Source organism: Nothobranchius furzeri, chromosome 9 (genome assembly GCF_043380555.1).
Source record: "Nothobranchius furzeri strain GRZ-AD chromosome 9, NfurGRZ-RIMD1, whole genome shotgun sequence".
Lineage (NCBI taxonomy): Eukaryota > Metazoa > Chordata > Actinopteri > Cyprinodontiformes > Nothobranchiidae > Nothobranchius > Nothobranchius furzeri.
This window is the reverse complement of record NC_091749.1, coordinates 36,051,413-36,068,476: the sequence shown is the minus strand read 5'-3', so window position 1 is coordinate 36,068,476 and position 17,064 is coordinate 36,051,413. Positions and strand designations below refer to the sequence as shown.

The 17,064-nt window shown below is 45.0% G+C and overlaps 2 protein-coding genes across 4 annotated transcripts in view; one reads left to right on the top strand and one right to left on the bottom strand.

The window, feature by feature from the left end:
• Window positions 1-17,064, bottom strand: part of gpc6a (glypican 6a) — a 290,648-nt gene that overhangs the window by 235,026 nt on the left and 38,558 nt on the right. The window lies entirely within an intron of this gene.
• Window positions 1-17,064, top strand: part of LOC129153071 (craniofacial development protein 2) — a 113,878-nt gene that overhangs the window by 90,663 nt on the left and 6,151 nt on the right. The window contains exons 3-5 of one of the 2 annotated variants that reach the window (XR_011521594.1): window positions 9,769-9,858; window positions 9,934-10,037; window positions 10,113-10,182. Coding sequence is in view for 1 of the 2 variants with exons in the window: in XM_070554825.1 (XP_070410926.1) it covers window positions 10,793-11,353 (561 nt within the window). In the remaining variant the exon portion in view is untranslated. Of the gene's footprint in view, window positions 1-9,768; window positions 9,859-9,933; window positions 10,038-10,112; window positions 12,056-17,064 lie in introns of those variants that run through there. The other variant, XM_070554825.1, reaches the window with a different exon arrangement.

Sequence of the window (17,064 nt, the reverse complement as noted above, 5' to 3'; positions counted from 1 at the left end):
GCTCTTACCAGGAAGAAGACGGACAACAGCAAAACACAGAACCGGCTTGGAGCAGTGTTCTCCAACACATGACTCAGCTACAAGCATCTATGGATGAAATCCACCGTACTTTGTTAACACGTGTTGAGCGTTTAGAACAAGCATCTAAACCCCTGACCCCTCCCTCTCGGGAGACAGGAGTCTCAGAGCAAGCTCAACATTATCCTTCAACTTCAACACTCGTTTCGTCGCCCAAACTTTACATTGAGGATCTACATCATATTATAGCACCACCAAAGGTGCAGTTATCACTACAAAAGCAGGACCATACAAAGCCTGTGCAGAAGTTAATGGGAACATCAACTGCGTCCTCTTCACGCTATGTGTGTCCAACTATCAAGCTAGTGCGGCCACCTGCCGTTTATGTGGTTAAATCGACACCACTGGAAATACCAGAACGGCATGAGTTTGAAGTTATCCCATATCATCAATCTGGACATCAGCTTTCTTCAGACAGATCTAATCGAGCTCCGCTATCAAGACCAACAATGGCTGCTGATTAGCCACTACATTCTGCTATTCCAGCTGTCCCACCGTTACAATCCACCCATCTGTTATACCAGCCTCCATGTCCTCCAATGCATCAACAGCCACAGGTTACAGATGCAGCGAGACAACAGCAGACTGTTTATCCAGTTGCTCCTGTCCCCCAGCCAGTACACTACTTCAGTGTAATGCCCCAGCAACATCCAGGTCGTCCTGTACATCCTGCATATCAACATGCTCGCCCACCTAACCCGGGGATCCAGCCATCACGGTGGCCAGGAGTTCACCGTTTTGTTCCTGATAGAGAGCAGCATGATGCTTTCCATGCATCAAGACCTAAACGTTTGATAGCTTTTGACGCCACACCTGGGGTTATACCAGCAACTACCCCAGGTTTGTCTGGTACAGCTCTACCGAACCTAATGGAGATGATGGTGGCATTGTCATACGGCATCCCAAAGCCAAAGTTGGGGGTGTTTCGATCAGGCAAAGAGAGTGATTTTATTTAATGTAAAAGAGGGCTAGATAGCACATTAGGTCCACACTCTCATCTAGGAGAGGAGTATAAGTATCAGATCCTCCTAGATCATCTAGAGCATCCAAATGCCCTGCAGGTAGGTAGTGTTACATTCATGACCCAACTCTTTACACAAGTGCAATGACAGCACTGGAGCAGAGGTATGGACAGCCAAGACAGTTAGTCCAGAGTGAGCTTAGTGTTATACTGAACTGTACTCCCATAAGGGCAGGAGACAGACGAATTTTCCCTGTCCGTGTACAGCATGGTTGGGTTTCTTAGCACTATGGATGGAATAGCAGCCAGTGAACTCCAATGTGGCCCACATGTAGATAGACTGCATACAAATCTTACCCCGAATTACAGAGATAACTTTATCGAGTACTGTATTATACATGGGATCATTCATACTGGGAGCAGTCGAACATATAATCTGTGTGATTTCTCGGAATGGCTTGAACGTAAATCCCAAATCCTGCGGCTGTATGGACAGGCCTCACAAATGCCTTTAGATAAATCATTTTCAGAGCGGAAGGCTACTAGGTTCCCCACAGGATCTAAGCCACTGAATAAGTCTACTTCATCTACTATGGTTCAAACCTGGCTCAAGCAAAGTTAAAACAGAGGATGAAGCCTACAGCCTCAAACCTAGCAGGGCCAGGCCAACCTCTTCCAATAGTTTTAAGGTTTACACGATTAACGTACTGGCTCTTAAGATAACCTTATTAGATAATCCTAGTGTGGTGTGTTACAAGCGCTCATAGATGCAGGCTTTCAAACAAGTTGGATTGTCATTGGTCTGATGTTTGGGGACAAGTGGACCTGCTGTCTGTTAAATATGACGTCTAGCCATTTTGAAAGTGGGGAAACAGAAGCCTGCAGCATGCTTCTCCTTCTCCATGTTGACGTTGAAGTCACCAGTTACCTCATGATGTTTCCTACCGGAATGAGAAATATCCATGAGTGAATGCAGTTTCAGTGCAGAGTTTCCCGAGTAGCTGTACACCCACTGTAGGACCAGAAATGGCAAATCCAGGATTTTTTATCACCACCTTTGGGGTCATTCATGCTTCGAAAATAGGTCAACAATTTCAAAATCCTGCCATTACGTGTATTACTCCTGGACATGGGCACCAGTGCCACATGAACCTACTGAAGAATGAACGATGCAAAAAATGAGTGTGGAAAACAGTGAAAATGAGTGGGTGATTTTAAAAGTAAGGATGGCAGAATGAGGGCAAAATACCCTGGCGATAAATGATGTGATTTCAAAAGTGTTGCATCGAGTTAGGACCCTCAAACATTCTGTAATATGGCATCCAACAATATTTTCCCATAAGGTTCTATTTGGAAGCATCAATGGTCACCCATAAGCCATGCAGACTCATTGGACATTCAGGTTTCAGTAGCAGCTTTTGCAGGTTTCCAGTGGTCTCTAGTAGATATGAATGCCTTGTAAGTTGCACTCTGGGAGGGAAAAAGCCCAGAAGCATCTGTATCAGAGCATAGAAGTCAGCTGGAGGAGAAAGTAGCTTCAGACAGCAGGATTTGAACTGTAATTTTCTGATATTTGAACATTTTTCTTCAGATTGGATCATAGCAGCGTGACTCTACCACTGAGTTTGCTCTGCAACATTGTTTAATCTCCACAAATAACACAAGCCTGGAGGAGTTCTACTGTGTGGTGGAGTTGTTTGCAAATCCTAGAGTTTCATCGTCTATTTTCTATCAGAAGCTAATGCAGGAGATAGGTGTAGGAGACTATTTTCATCTTCAGCCTGTATGAAAAACTCAGAGTGATTGATTATAATCAGTGATTAAAAACAGTTTTCTTCGTGGTGTTTTCTATTTTTCTCATTGTGTGACTGATCAGTCAACTCAAACTGCCTGAATGTTGCACAAATATCTATTTGATAAATTTATCATCCAAGGTTGTAGAATTGAACTGATTGATTGTTTCCACACTGGAGTGGCCATATGCAATTGTGTGGATTTATTTTACTGAACAAAAATTATTTTTAGCTACTTATTTGAGACACACAAAACCCACCTCGTTTCAGCTCTAGTTGATTTTCTTTATTACCTGGACATGAAGCAGCTGCCAAAGCTAGAGCCTGGTGAATGAGCAGGTGTGTGATGGTGTGATAATGGTGGACAGAATAACCGGTGGAAGAAAACAACAGCTTGTTGCTATTTGAGGCCGTGTGAGTTAGAAAGACTGTAAGTCAGTTTCAATTTTAAGTTTCCTCAGATGCAATGAATTGGTTTAACGTGTTGGAGTAGGTGGAATACCACTGTTGGCCACTGAAGGTTGGCAAAAGAAAGAAAAATCAATAAAGTGCAGCACTCTCCTTAAGTGTGAAAGACAGGTGAAAAGAATCTATGGTGCTTTCAGCTTTCATGGGTTGTGCAGCTCTCCACACACTATATAAACACACACTTTGGCTACTACTTTCCCATTTTTAAAACTGTGATGCCAACGTTTTGTAATACATCATAAAACAGACCCCTGTTTGCAGCAGGAATGAGTGTGAACAGCAGTTTTTGATGTTATGGGGGATATTTTTAACATGACAAGGTTAATTCTTATCTTTCTCTGGTTTAAGCACTAGCATTACAGTAAAGCCAACTTCCTACAGTAACAACAAAATAACTTTGCTGCACATTGGAAACTTTTTATTTCATTTTGCAATTGTGAGCTTTGCTTCAGACAAGCGCAACAAGTGTTTGCATACCTTAGTGCACTTATCATCTCTAAATCCAAAAGAGGTTTTAACTCACTGGAGCACATCTGTCGTGTTCTACTTGGTTGTTTTGAACCTGAGACCACAGAATTTGAGATCCCATAGTTAATACATTGCACCATTGCACACATGCAAGATAACGTGTGTGAACAAGCTGTCTTTTAAAGTTGTAACACACAACGGGGGCCTTTCTGGTTAGAGTCTCCTTGGGGTTCCTGTGTTCTGGGGCAGCGCCTGGATCTCTGGGACTTGGAGCTCCCCCCGTCTCCTGCGCATCTTTGGGGGGCGGATCTGTGGTCCCTCACACTCTCTGTTGGACGCTCCTATAGAGAAACCTTAAATAAACAAGCGCGTATACACACACAGGTGCTCACATGGTGCTCTCAAAAGTATGGGCTTGGGCACGTTAAACACAGGTCTTAAGACTATTGTGGGCACTTAATGCACTGTAATTTACTATCGTGATTCTTCAGTTAAACAATGTTGATTATATATTTCTTCATCAAGTTGACGCAGTGATAGCTAGATCTTGTTGTATTGTTGTTGTGTCCCTTTTTTTTGTCCTTTTGCTTTTTTTTTTTGTTTTTTTCTGCAGGTCTAGAGAGAGGGTGCTCGCTGCAGAACTACAAAGGCGGAGCTGCACCATAAGGTGGAGCTGCACCAGAGTCAACCCCGCCCATTCACGCAAACTCAGCCTAGCCCACTGACTTCCGTTTTTGTTTTCAACTTTATCGCTAACTGACCTGACCCACATGAATTACGGCTGTTACTAGTTTACAGTCGTTAATGCTATGTTCTGTGCTCCAATTAAACAAGATAAATATAACTTGCTACATGACAAAGTCTGAATATATCCCGAAATAAAAAGGTTTCTCGTAGCGAATATTTGCCCACAGCCGCTCTAATAAAAGTCCTGTACAACAGCATGTACCCTCTCCCTGTGGGTTCTGGTAGTCCAGTGGCAAGATCGTCTGACTTACATTTTGCTTTCCCCTCAGCTGATGCTGGTTCGATTCTCGGTGGGGTCGGCAACAATCTATTCAGCCAGCTGAAACATTTAATTTGTTCATATTTTAGTTGTAATGTTCATTTTCAGCAAAATATTTATGTCTCTACAAGTTCTTTGAATTTGGTCGTTCCTAAACAGCATTTTAGTTGAAACTCTGCTCACAGATGGACTCACACTGGCTAAATAAACGAATGAATAAATAAAAAAAACACATTAGTCATTATATGTTAAACGGCATACCAATAAATTGTTGTAAACATAGTACTGGCAAGTGTAGCTAGAAATGAGGAAAAGAGATTATAGAATATTTCCACTGCTGGGAGGCGAACCTGCGCAAAACTGCATGTCAACCTGACACCATCACCACTACACCACCACATCTGATAAAAATTAGGTGGCGTTACATTTTATTATGTTATTTTGTGTGTCTTTGTAGATGGGATGTATGATTTTTCTGGCGGTGTCTCAGTAGAAGTCATTTCAGAAATAATTTGTCAGAAAATTCACAGAATATCCAGATTTGAGAACCAAGACCAGACCCGCTTTGGGGGAGGAGACCAAATTGAAGCTGAGATGGGAAGAAAATGCATGAATGAGGCCAAAAATGGCTTTGGCGTGTTTCTTATGAGGAAATGACAATATAACATGATTAAAAGTTCCAAAAGTTAGATTTTTAATTATATGGAACCTTGACAAAAACTGTTCAATTCACTTCTCAACTCCCTCCTCAATCTTGCATTTTTAGCTATAACACCCTCTTTGGTTCCAGAATGCTATAAAGTCTGACATCTGGAAGGAATTGGACTGACTCCGATAGGATGGGCGGGGCTGATTCTGGAATGGGCGGGGCTGATTCTGGTGCAGCTCCACCTTCTGGTGCAGCTCTGCCTTTGTGGTTCTGCAGCGAGCACCACTTGGGTCTAGAAGCAGACTCTTGTTCATTGTTTATTTTTGTGGACCACCCCCCCTCTCCCCACCTTTTATTTTCCTTTCTCTTTCACCTCTGTCTCAGTGTCTGGTTGGAATTACACAGCATTCAACAACAATAACAATAAAGTTTTAAGAATCAGGCGTGACATTAAAAGCAGATGCTTTGATGCTCCACCTGAGAGTAAATCTGTAAGGCTTGTTACCAGCATTCAGACATCAATTCTGCTTGCTTCACAGCCAGACAGGACACGGTAAAAAAAAAAAGAAAAAAAAGTTGTAACACACACAGTGTGTGTGTGTGTGTGTGTGTGCGTGCGTGCGTGCGTGCCTGCCTGCCTGCCTGCCTGCATGAAAGCATATGTGCATGCATGCATGTACATGTGTAGCTGAATCTTAACTTTAAGGATTTAGGAAAGTGAACCACTGAACTGGATCGAACCAGTGGAGTTGTGCAGATTTTCCTTTGTGCATTAGTGGCCAATCTGACACTTATCTTGGTGGTTTAGTGGTCACAAAGAGGGGGCCCATGAGCTGGACCTGGCTCCTTGCCTATTGAGTACCGCTGCTCTAGGATTTGAAAATTATGATCTACGTCACACTGTCACTTAACATTCATGGACTCACAATGGGGAAGACTGTTGTTGGTTTAGCGTCCAGGAAACAGCAGCAAATGTCTTGGCTAGTAAAAGCTAATTGTTAGCATTAGCAACTCCACCACACAGCAGAACTCTTCCAGGCTTGTGTTATTTGTGGAGACAAAACATCCACATAGCAGCAAACAGAGTTAGTGGTAGAGTCACATTGCTGTTATCCAATTAGAGGCAAATTGGTAAAAAAAAAAGAAAATGGTCTGTCTTTGTATAGCATCTTCTTAGGGTTCTACAACCCCTCAAGGCGCTTCACAACACAATCAGTTATTCAGCCATTCACTAACAGATTCACACTCTGCCCAAATATCAGGAAATAAGATCACCAATCCTGTTGAGTTCAGCTCAGCTCTGATGTGGCTCACATCTAGCTCCTGAACAGTTGCACCGGAGCTTTGTTTCCCCCGCAGTACGACTTACATGGCATTTTAAGTAAATTTGATCTTTAAAATTTTGAGTCACCAGAACCTTTGCTTGGTAAACATAAAATGTTGTCATTTAAGTACTTCATCAAAAACAATCAAAAGTAATCTACTTCAAAAAATCCTAAATGAGAGCTAGGAAGTGTGAAGTGGATATTCTTTCATGGTTTCCAATTTGATTTGGTCCGTTGCACTATTTGAGGAAGAGTTTGGCATTTTTTCACATGTACATTATTGCAAAAAATGTTAAAAGCTATTTTAACTTGTATAACAAAAGTTGTAATGACAAATATGATGCTCTCAATTTTACTAGTAATGCACAAAAGTGTTATAGGAAAAAAAAAGTCTGTAACTTGTTACCTTTCTAATGCATTCCTCCCAACACTGCCAATAACAAATCTCTTATTCACGTTTCAAAACTTATTGTTGAATCTTTTCATCATATTTCAGAAAATGCAAAATAATGAGCTGAGTGACTTATATTTACTGTGACTCACTTTCAGCTCCATGAGACAAAAAAACCATTATTCACATGCACATGTGCACAAGCATCTGCTAGAAACACACCCACGCATGCACAGTGAAACTGACACACGACAGCTGTGCCATCTGCAAATAATAGTTCTAAATCTGTGATTAGCATTGCTTGATTTACCGTTTAATTATATCCACCTGCAGCATGTTGTGCCGAACATACCAGATAAGTACAAAGGTTTTGCTAATACGATCTGACTTGATGCACGAGTTACACAAAGAAACATGAAGGGTGAAAGTGTAGCAGCTCTCTTGTTGTTTTGTTTTTTAATGATCTAATTAATTCTGCTAGCTGACCTCATAAGACTCGACCAATCAGGCGAGTTAAAACAAAGCAAACCAGAAAACGATGCACAAGTTTGACAAATACCAAAATGATGAAAGAACAAAAACATTTCGCTGCTGCTAAAACTTTTGCAATTCTCTTTAACTCAAGTTGAACCGTGAGTCTTTTCACCTCTAAATAATGTTGAGAAAAAAATTCTGAAAACACGTGAGGAAAATCATGAAACAGGACTGTTTTCACATCAGTGACTGAGCTTATGCTTAGAATGAGAAAGTCAGAAAATAACGAACCAAAAGTACCAGAGAAATCTCAACTTTTTAGATTTTCAGAAGGAAGAACCTTCCATTTAGCTGTTAAACTCAACAGATGTATCTTAAGCTTTAGGTCTGGCACATCCACCCACATCTATAATTCATTGCACCTCTGACATAATCCCAACTTCATGTATCTCCACACTCAGAATACACACATGCATAATGCATTATTTATCCACAGGTTCATCTGATTAATAAGCAAATAGTTATGTAAACACAGTGAAACTGCACAGACAAATGTCGTCATATGTTTAACCAGGTCTAGCTCACTAATGCACCATTCGGTTCCCACAGCTGCCTCAAGCGCAGATGTCAGAAGGCGCTGGCGCTGCTCAGCTCTCAAAGCAAGCTGATCAAAGATTCAAATATACGTAATTACAGACAGCATGATAATTAGGGACAAATGTTAATGTTTTATGTAGATTTTCAACTGAAATCTTCTGACATTATAGCTTAAATGCTTCAAGAGAAAGTAAAGCAGCGAAATGTGTTTTGGCTTGCAAATGCAATCGCACATTGTTTAGTTTTTCTTTAGTTCTTGATAAACAGATGTGTTTGACTCAACATCTGCACAGATCCAAAGCATGATTAAAGAGAAACTTTAATTATGAGAAATCTCTGAATGATTTCAGAGTGTTTGTATACCGGCCAGCTCACTGGTGATAAACTGGTGGAAGAAATATAGTGAGACGACTTTAAACAGAAAAATAACAATATGCTGAAGGTTAATTTTACACAACATTTGTTTAAAATTAATATAAACAGGCATGATCAGCATGAAATTGATGCATCATGATTATGGTGGCTAACTTGTCTGCCTAATTGTGAAAAAGTAATTTTACTAGTCAAATAAACATGCTTTACATACGATGCACCAACCATCAAGTCTGTTGTGTTTTATTTTTGGAGAGGGGACTACATCTTATTCATCCTATTTCAGATCTTATGATGTGTCTTGTTTGTTTGCCAAGTTAACAGTTGCCTGGAGCTTTTATTTTGAAGGTTATTTTAAAAAGAAGGTATATGTGCCAATTTTGTGCAATCAGTGCTGCTCAAAAAGGTATTCAGACTTGTTAATTCCAAAAAGCATTGTATTCCAGCCATAGAACACCAAAATAAATTTGACAAACAACTCAAGAGTAAAGCTGATAAAAACATCTCCTATAAATGACCAGCGAAGGCAAAGTGACTACAACTTTGTTACAACATGATTTATTACAATAATCAAAATAGCCCTTTTGTATAAAAAAGAGGAGTAAATAGTAGTTAAAAATATAATAATAATGACCTTTGTATTTGATTAATTAAATTTTCAGTAAACTCTATAATCATCATACACAAATTCTGCTTTGTCTCAAAATATCTGTAACAATAAGCATTACAAAAACAATTAAGTAATAACATCCTGATTAGGCTTATAAAAATGTAAACGGTTGTGTGACATGTGACCATTGATGCTTCTTGTGAAGTAAATAAAACAAAGAGCACAGTTGTAGATTTAACTCTTACATAGCTAAAATATTTTCTTTCAAAGCTAAAAAATGTCATCCTGGAGTGTTTTGTGGGTTTACGAAGAAGCTGATTTCCACCAATGAAGAAAGCTGTCCAAATGGAGCATCGGGAATATCTTCCCCCTAGGTCTGAACCATCGTCACATATACTGGACAATTCATTTCCATAGGCTCCAATAACATGTTTTTGAGGAGAAATGGGAGGTGGCCTCCTGATCTAACAAAAAACCTGTAGCTCCATCCTTGCTCTGCTTTTCACATGTTTCTCATCATCTCTGGAAGCGACCTCCCACAACACTGTGATGTTACATATAATTTAATTTTTTCAGGCTAAATGAACCCAAGAAATCTGCTGTCAGACTGATTGTTGCAGCTACAAATGGTCCAGACTAACATGAAGCCTTGCAGGTGTAGTAAAGGTGAGTTGTGTTTAATCATCATGTAATCTTCATTACAGCCTTTGAGTTTTAACACAATCTGTTTTTGTTTCATAGCCATACGTGTGTTGCTGCTGTGAGCTTGGAGATAGATTGCATCATGAAGGAGGCAACTGATTCTGGCCCTGTGACACTTGGTGACGTGTGAGCTGATTCACCAGGTAAATAACTTTTACATTAAATATTTTGTTGTTTGCTATCAAAAGTAAATTAACTAATAACCTGCATTATTGCAGGACACTCAGCAAAATATGGACGCTACACCATGAGGCAGGCACACGTTAATACTCTATAAGAGCACATGAGGTGAGCAACACCACAGATTATTATTGTACACTGTCCTGGATTTGTTTTCTTTCTGCATCTCATCATTAGCCTGGCTGATCACCTGATAACTCCTGTCATCTGGTTATGACTTTACCTGAAGGACTAACAGTGGAAGGAAAATGATACACACTCCAGGGGCGGAGCTACAGGGGGGGGGGCAGTGGGCCCCCAGCCCCGGCTTAGGAGAGGCCCAGCCATGAGGGGGATGAGAGGAAATGGAGGAAATGTAATTTTCACTAACTTATTTGAGCATCTTTATATTTTTCTATATTTAACGGTTGCAAACGTTAAATGTAAAGAAAAAATTTTTTATTTTCTCATTGTACTGCCAATTGCACGGTAAAATACTGGCAGCTGTGGTTGCCAGGAATTTACCGTAAAATGTATTAAGTCAAAATAAAATGCTGTAATTTCTTATACAGTTTCTGTCACGATGGTCGACTGGGTACGGGAGTTGAGCTCGGTAAAGATGTTTGATATCTGGATTATTCGGTAGAGAACTCTGATCAGGGGTTTCAATGAAACGATGACTGAGTGAAGAGCCGGTGCGGCGTCTTCAAAATATATAGGCTTGGGTGTGACTGGGAGAATGCCAGGAGTTCCCGCGAGGAGCATGCTGGGAAATGTGGTCCAAGATGGAGGCCGGTTAGCTGGGAGAGGCTGGTCTGGGGGCTTGGGTTCTGACAGGACCCCCCGGTCCAGAGACGGCTCCAGAAGTCCCAGGGCGACCTCGGCGGTCCCAGAAGTCAGAGACAAGGGCAGGGTCCAAGATGGAGCGGGCCGGCTCCCAGGAGCGTTCCTCAGGGCCGTAGTCCGCCCAATCGACCAGATACTGCCAGCCCCATCCCCTGCGACGAGCGTCCAGGATGCGCCGGACGGTGTAGATGGGCTCACCGTCGAGGAAGCGGGCAGGCGGAGGCGCCGGAGCCGGAGGCGGAAGGAGGGAGGATTCCACGTAGGGCTTGAGCCGGGAGATATGGAAGGTGGGATGGATGCGGAGACTCGCAGGCAGCCGCAGCCGGTACGTGACCGGGTTGATGACCCTTTGCACGGGGTAAGGCCCAAGGAACAGGGGAGCGAGCTTCCTGGACCCGGCACGGACACGGAGGTCTGCCGTGGACACCCAGACCTTATCCCCTGGAGCATATGAGGGACCACGACGGTGTCGGCGGAGGTGTTGGTGAGAGTAAAGGGCGTTAGCTCGGGTTATGGAGGCCCGCTCCTTTATCCAGGCATTCCTGCAGCGCCTCACCAGGGATTGAGCGGCTGGCACCGCAACTTCGGGATCCTGGTGGGCAAAGACCGGGGCTGGTAGCCATAGCAGACTTCGAACGGGGACATCAGAGTGGCCGAGGAGGTGTGGAGATTGTGGGATAACTCAGCCCAGAGGAGGTACTTAGGCCACTGCGAGGGTTGGGCCGAGACAAAGCAGCGGAGGTACCGACCCAGATGTTGGTTTGCCCGCTCCGTTTGGCCGTTGGTCTGCGGGTGATAGCCCGAAGATAGGCTGACTGATGCTCCCAACAGATGACAAAAAGCCCTCCAGAACCGGGCCGTGAACTGGGGACCACGGTCCGAGACCACGTCGACAGGAAATCTATGGAGACGCACCACATTCTCCAGGAACAACTCAGCTGTGCGTCGGGCCGAGGGAAGGCCCGGAAGGGCGATGAAGTGAACAGCCTTAGAAAACCGGTCAGTGACCGTCATGATGGTATTAAGGTCGTTGACTGGTGGGAGCCCTGTGACGAAGTCCAACCCCACATGGGACCAGGGGCGGCTGGGTACCGGAAGAGGTCTGAGGGTACCAACCGATGCCTGGTTGGATGTCTTGGAGCGGGCACAGACGTCACAGGCACTCGTATAGTCCTTTACATCTCTCTCCATACGTGGCCACCAGAGAGCTCGTTTGAGGAACCTAAGAGTCCGTGAGAAGCCCGCGTGGCCAGACAGTCGTGATGAGTGGGCCCAGGACAATGCCTCGCTGCGACAGGCCGTGGGGACGTAGAGCCGACCCGCAGGGGTCTCTGGAGGCGCGGGATCGTCTCGGAGGGCGTTTTGGATAGCCTCCTCCAGTGGCCACCTCAGGTGGGCCAAGAAACGGTGCTCGGGGAGGATAGGTGCCGGCTCGGACGTGGGCGTTGGATGTGTGAACTGGCGGGAAAGGGCGTCCGCCTTCTGGTTCTTTGTCCCTGGGCGGTAGGCGAGATGGAATTCATAGGGCTCAAAGAAGAGGGCCCAGCGGGCCTGGCGAGGATTGAGCTGCTTGGCTGATCTGATGTGAGTCAGGTTCTGGTGGTCCGTCCAGATGGTGAACGGCTGAGTGGTGCCCAGAAACCACTGCCTCCATTCCTCCAATGCCCACTTTATGGCCAGCAGCTCGCGATCCCCTACGCCGTACTTCTGCTGGGTGGTGGAAAACTTCCTGGAGAAGTAGGCGCAGGGATGAAGCCTGTCGTCGGGCCCGGCTTGGGACAAGATGGCACCGGCGCCAACATCCGAGGCATCGACCTCGACCACAAAGGGGACTGCATGATCCGGATGGCGGAGGATAGGAGCCGACGTGAAACGGGCGACTAGGTGTTGGAAGGCCCGAACGGCGTCTGGAGTCAGCCGGAACGGTTGGCTGGGAGGGCTTGGTCGGGTGAGAGAAGTGAGAGGTGCCACAATGGTGCTAAAGTCCTTAATAAAACAGCGGTAAAAGTCGCAGAAACCCAGAAAACTCTGCAGTTGTTTCAGGCTTGTCGGGAGGGGCCAGTCTCTCACCGCCTTGACTTTCTGAGGGTCCATGGTTAGTCCTTTATCCAAAATCATGTAGCCCAGGAATGATACGGACCGCTGGTGGAAGGAGCACTTCTCGGGCTTACAGAACAGGTTATTGTCCAGGAGCCGGGTTAGAACAGCGCGAATATGGTGGAGGTGTTCGGCCTCAGACTTGGAGTAGATCAGGATGTCATCCAGGTAGGCAAACACCCACCGTCCCAACATGTCGCGGAGGACATCGTTTATGAGGCGTTGAAAAACGGCGGGGCTATTGCACAGCCCGAAGGGCATGACCTGGTACTCCCAGTGACCGGTGGGTGCGATGAAAGCGGTCTTCCACTCATCTCCAGCTTTAATACGCACCAAATTGTAGGCGCTCCGGAGGTCCAGCTTGGTGAATATCCGCGCCTGGGAGTTGGCGTCCAGGGCAGATGTGAGGAGCGGCAGAGGATGATGGTCTTTGACTGTGATTTTGTTCAAACCTCGGTAATCGATACAGGGGCGGAGATCACCCTCCTTTTTCCTGACAAAGAAGAAGCCTGCGGCACCCGGGGAGGAGGAAGGTCGAATGAAACCCTGCTGGAGGGCCTGGTCAATATATTCCTCCATGGCTCTGGACTCGGCAGGAGAGAGAGAAAAAAGGCGCCCCCGGGGTGGACTGGTTCCTGGTTGCAGCTTGATTTCCATGTCGTACGGGCGGTGAGGCGGCAGTGTGGTGGCGCGCCGCTTGTCGAACACCGCAGCCAGGTCCCGGTAGGGCAGTGGCAGATTGGGCGGTGTTTGGCCAGTGTCACCCTCCGGGCAGTCTGGCATGGATGTAGGAGGAGAGAGGTGGGCCTGGCACTGGGTCCCCCATTCCAAAATGCGGCCCTGGGACCAGGAAATCCGGGGGTCGTGGAGACGGAGCCAGGGAAATCCCAAGATTAGAGGAGAGGAGGGAGGACATATGATCAGGAACCTGAGGGTCTCTCGGTGGCCTTGGACAATCATCTGGAGTGGCTGGGTTCGGTTTTGGATCGGATAGGGTTGGAGGGGCCTACCGTCCACCGAGGTCACAGGCACAACTCTCTCCAAGGGGGTCATGGGGATCCGTAGGCGCTTAGCCAGATCCATGTCCATAAAATTGTCAGCGGCCCCCGAGTCCAACAGCACGTGCATCTGAAGTGAGGTCTCACCATGAAGGAGGGTAACATGAAGAAGGAGTCGATTTGAAGAGGCGGGGGCTGACGGTGACCCAGGCTGAGCGACCCCGATACTCAGTGGGTTCTTTCGTTTCCCAAACGTAATGGACAGTTCAGGCATCTGTGGTGGGAGGAGCCACAATAGGCACAGAGACCCTCGCGCCACCATCGCTGTCTCTCCTCTGGTGGAAGGTGGCCTAATTGCATGGGCTCATCAGTAGAAGCGGGTCCGGGAGCAGGCGTGGGGGAACGAGGAAGAGGTCCAGGCGCCCTGGATGGGCGAGTGAAGGGCTTGGGCCGAACCAGAACCCGCTGATCCATGCGCAGCGCCAAATCGACCACTTCATCCAGGGTCTGGGGCAGTTCCTTTCCCGCCATCTCATCACGGATGTAGGTCGCCAGTCCTTCCAAGAAGACGGCTCGGAGGGCAGAGTCATCCCACCGCAGCTTGGCGGAGATGGTGCGGAACTCCGACGCATAAGCGCACACCGTGCGCTCCCGCTGGCGGAGCTTTAGGAGTTGTGTTTCTGCGCCCACTTCGCTGCTGGGTGGAACAAAAGTCTTTCTGAGGGCGGACACAAAAGTAGCATAGTCATTGCAAGCCGGTGATTTGGAATTATAAAGCGCAGCGGCCCACTCAGCCACGCGTCCGGAGAGCAGGGAGGTGAGATGCGCCACCCGAGAGCACGCAGTGGGGAAGCGCCCTGGCTGGCACTCAAACTGCATGTCGAGGGTGGCGAGCAGACCGTCTGGGCTCCCCGTCTCTCCGTTCCACCTCTCTGGGAGACTAAAGTGCGGCCCCTCTGTTGGTGGAGCGAGGGCTTGCTGCTGGAGAGCATGGAGGGCTGTGGATAATTGTAGGATGAGATCGGTCTGGGAGTTTTGTTTGGTGTGGAGCCGATCGATCAGGGCGTGGAGCTGAATGAGTTCATTTCCCATTTGCTCCGTCTTTCTTTTCATGCGCTCGAACTCCGCTGGATCTACGGACTCAGTCATCCTGTCACGATGGTCGACTGGGTACGGGAGTTGAGCTTGGTAAAGATGTTTGATATCTGTATTATTCGGTAGAGAACTCTGATCAGGGGTTTCAATGAAACGATGACTGAGTGAAGAGCCGGTGCGGCGTCTTCCATATATAGGCTTGGGTGTGACTGGGAGAATGCCAGGAGTTCCCGCGAGGAGCATGCTGGGAAATGTGGTCCAAGATGGAGGCCGGTTAGCTGGGAGAGGCCGGTCTGGGGGCTTGGGTTCTGACAGTTTCACTGTGTTTTTTATTGTCAAAGGTTTTAATAAGGTTTACCATATTTTTATTTTTACAGTCACTTGCCATAATATGGTTTATCCTATTACTGTTAAATTAACAACACATCAATGTAATATTAATATAACTTATTTTTAACTGTAAAAATCCATAAAAAGCTAGGTAAAGTAGCTTTTTTTTACATGAAATTACTGTATAATTGACAAATAAATAAAAAATTTTCCTACCATGATTTTGGTAAAAAAAATTGTCTACTGTAAAATTTAGGATTACAAAGCCAGTATACCGTATTTTAGTTGACAGATTACACTTTTTTTCATGGTATATTCCTGGCAACCACAGCTGCCAGTACTTTACCGTAAACTTCACAGTTTTTTTTTTACAGTGCACCATGCTAAACATTTTTACCCACGCCATGGATGCTAACACCTCTGCATCCTTATCAGTGTAAGTGTTTTAATCCATTGTCCTGCAGCAGGTAGAAACACATTCATCTGCTGTCACAGGTTATATAGAAACTCAATTACTTGTATGTTACAAAGCGGCATAACAAAAAAAGCCAGCGTCAAGTTCAAGTTCAATAATATTTATAATTATTTAAAGAAGCTCTGCAGTAGACACTATGGCTTTGTTGTCCTTCTAATTTCCTCTTGCTACCTGTAAACATATGTTGTGGAGAAATGTGAAAGCTCCACAATATTTCAAGGCAGCTGGAGGAAATGAGTGGTTTTATGCCCGTGGAAGTTCTAATGCCAGATTAACTCCCAAAAGGGTTCATTAGTCTACCTGGCCAAAGGGCAAGCTGCATATGGGCTTTGCCATCTGGTACAACTCTTAACCACTCTCGCCAGCCTTTAGAAAGCAAGGACATTCTCACCAGAGCCGCACGCCGAACAAGCCAGCAGATCTTTAATTCAGAAGAGAAAAACGCTTCTGTCAACCATGCTGAAATTCCATAAAAAGGTGAAGTGATGCAGTAAAATGGAATAAAGCTCTGGCAGCATCCAGTGCATTAAGTGAGATTTATTTTAAATTTGCTTTCCTGAAAACAGATAACCAGAAAAGGTCTAAAAGAGCCAAGTCTACCCAGCATCCAGAGCGAGTAACCCACATTTCAACTGAAATCCGGTTTTGTTTTTATGCATTCCCAGAATCCTATAGTTTTCACATCACAACAGACCATTACTCTGAAACTGTAAGTTTACCATCTTGAATGAATCCCATTTATTATCACTGATCTATCACCAGCTTTCCACTGCAATTATAACCCAAAAACCTGCTCAGAGGCTCAGTGCCTTCAGGAAACGTAACTAAAACACAGACATACTCCTGACATTCCAGTTCTCCAACTGAGTTTCCTCGTCCCAGGTGTGCTATGACATCCATAGTTCTATTTACCTTAAAAAACTGTCCAGCTTCACCTCAAATTCCATCATTTTCTTCACTGCATTGCTTATGTAAAGTGAACTGAAAACATTTTTCCAGATACAAATTACAAAGAAATAAAAGTAAAATGATTGAAAACCAACTAGAAATTATTATTTTGTACTGAGGTAAATTAAAGATTCATTTAACTTTTATGGCCTTAGACCCTATCATATTTATGGTTCACTTGGTATATCTGAGACGTCAGAATGAATGAGTAAATTAATAGTG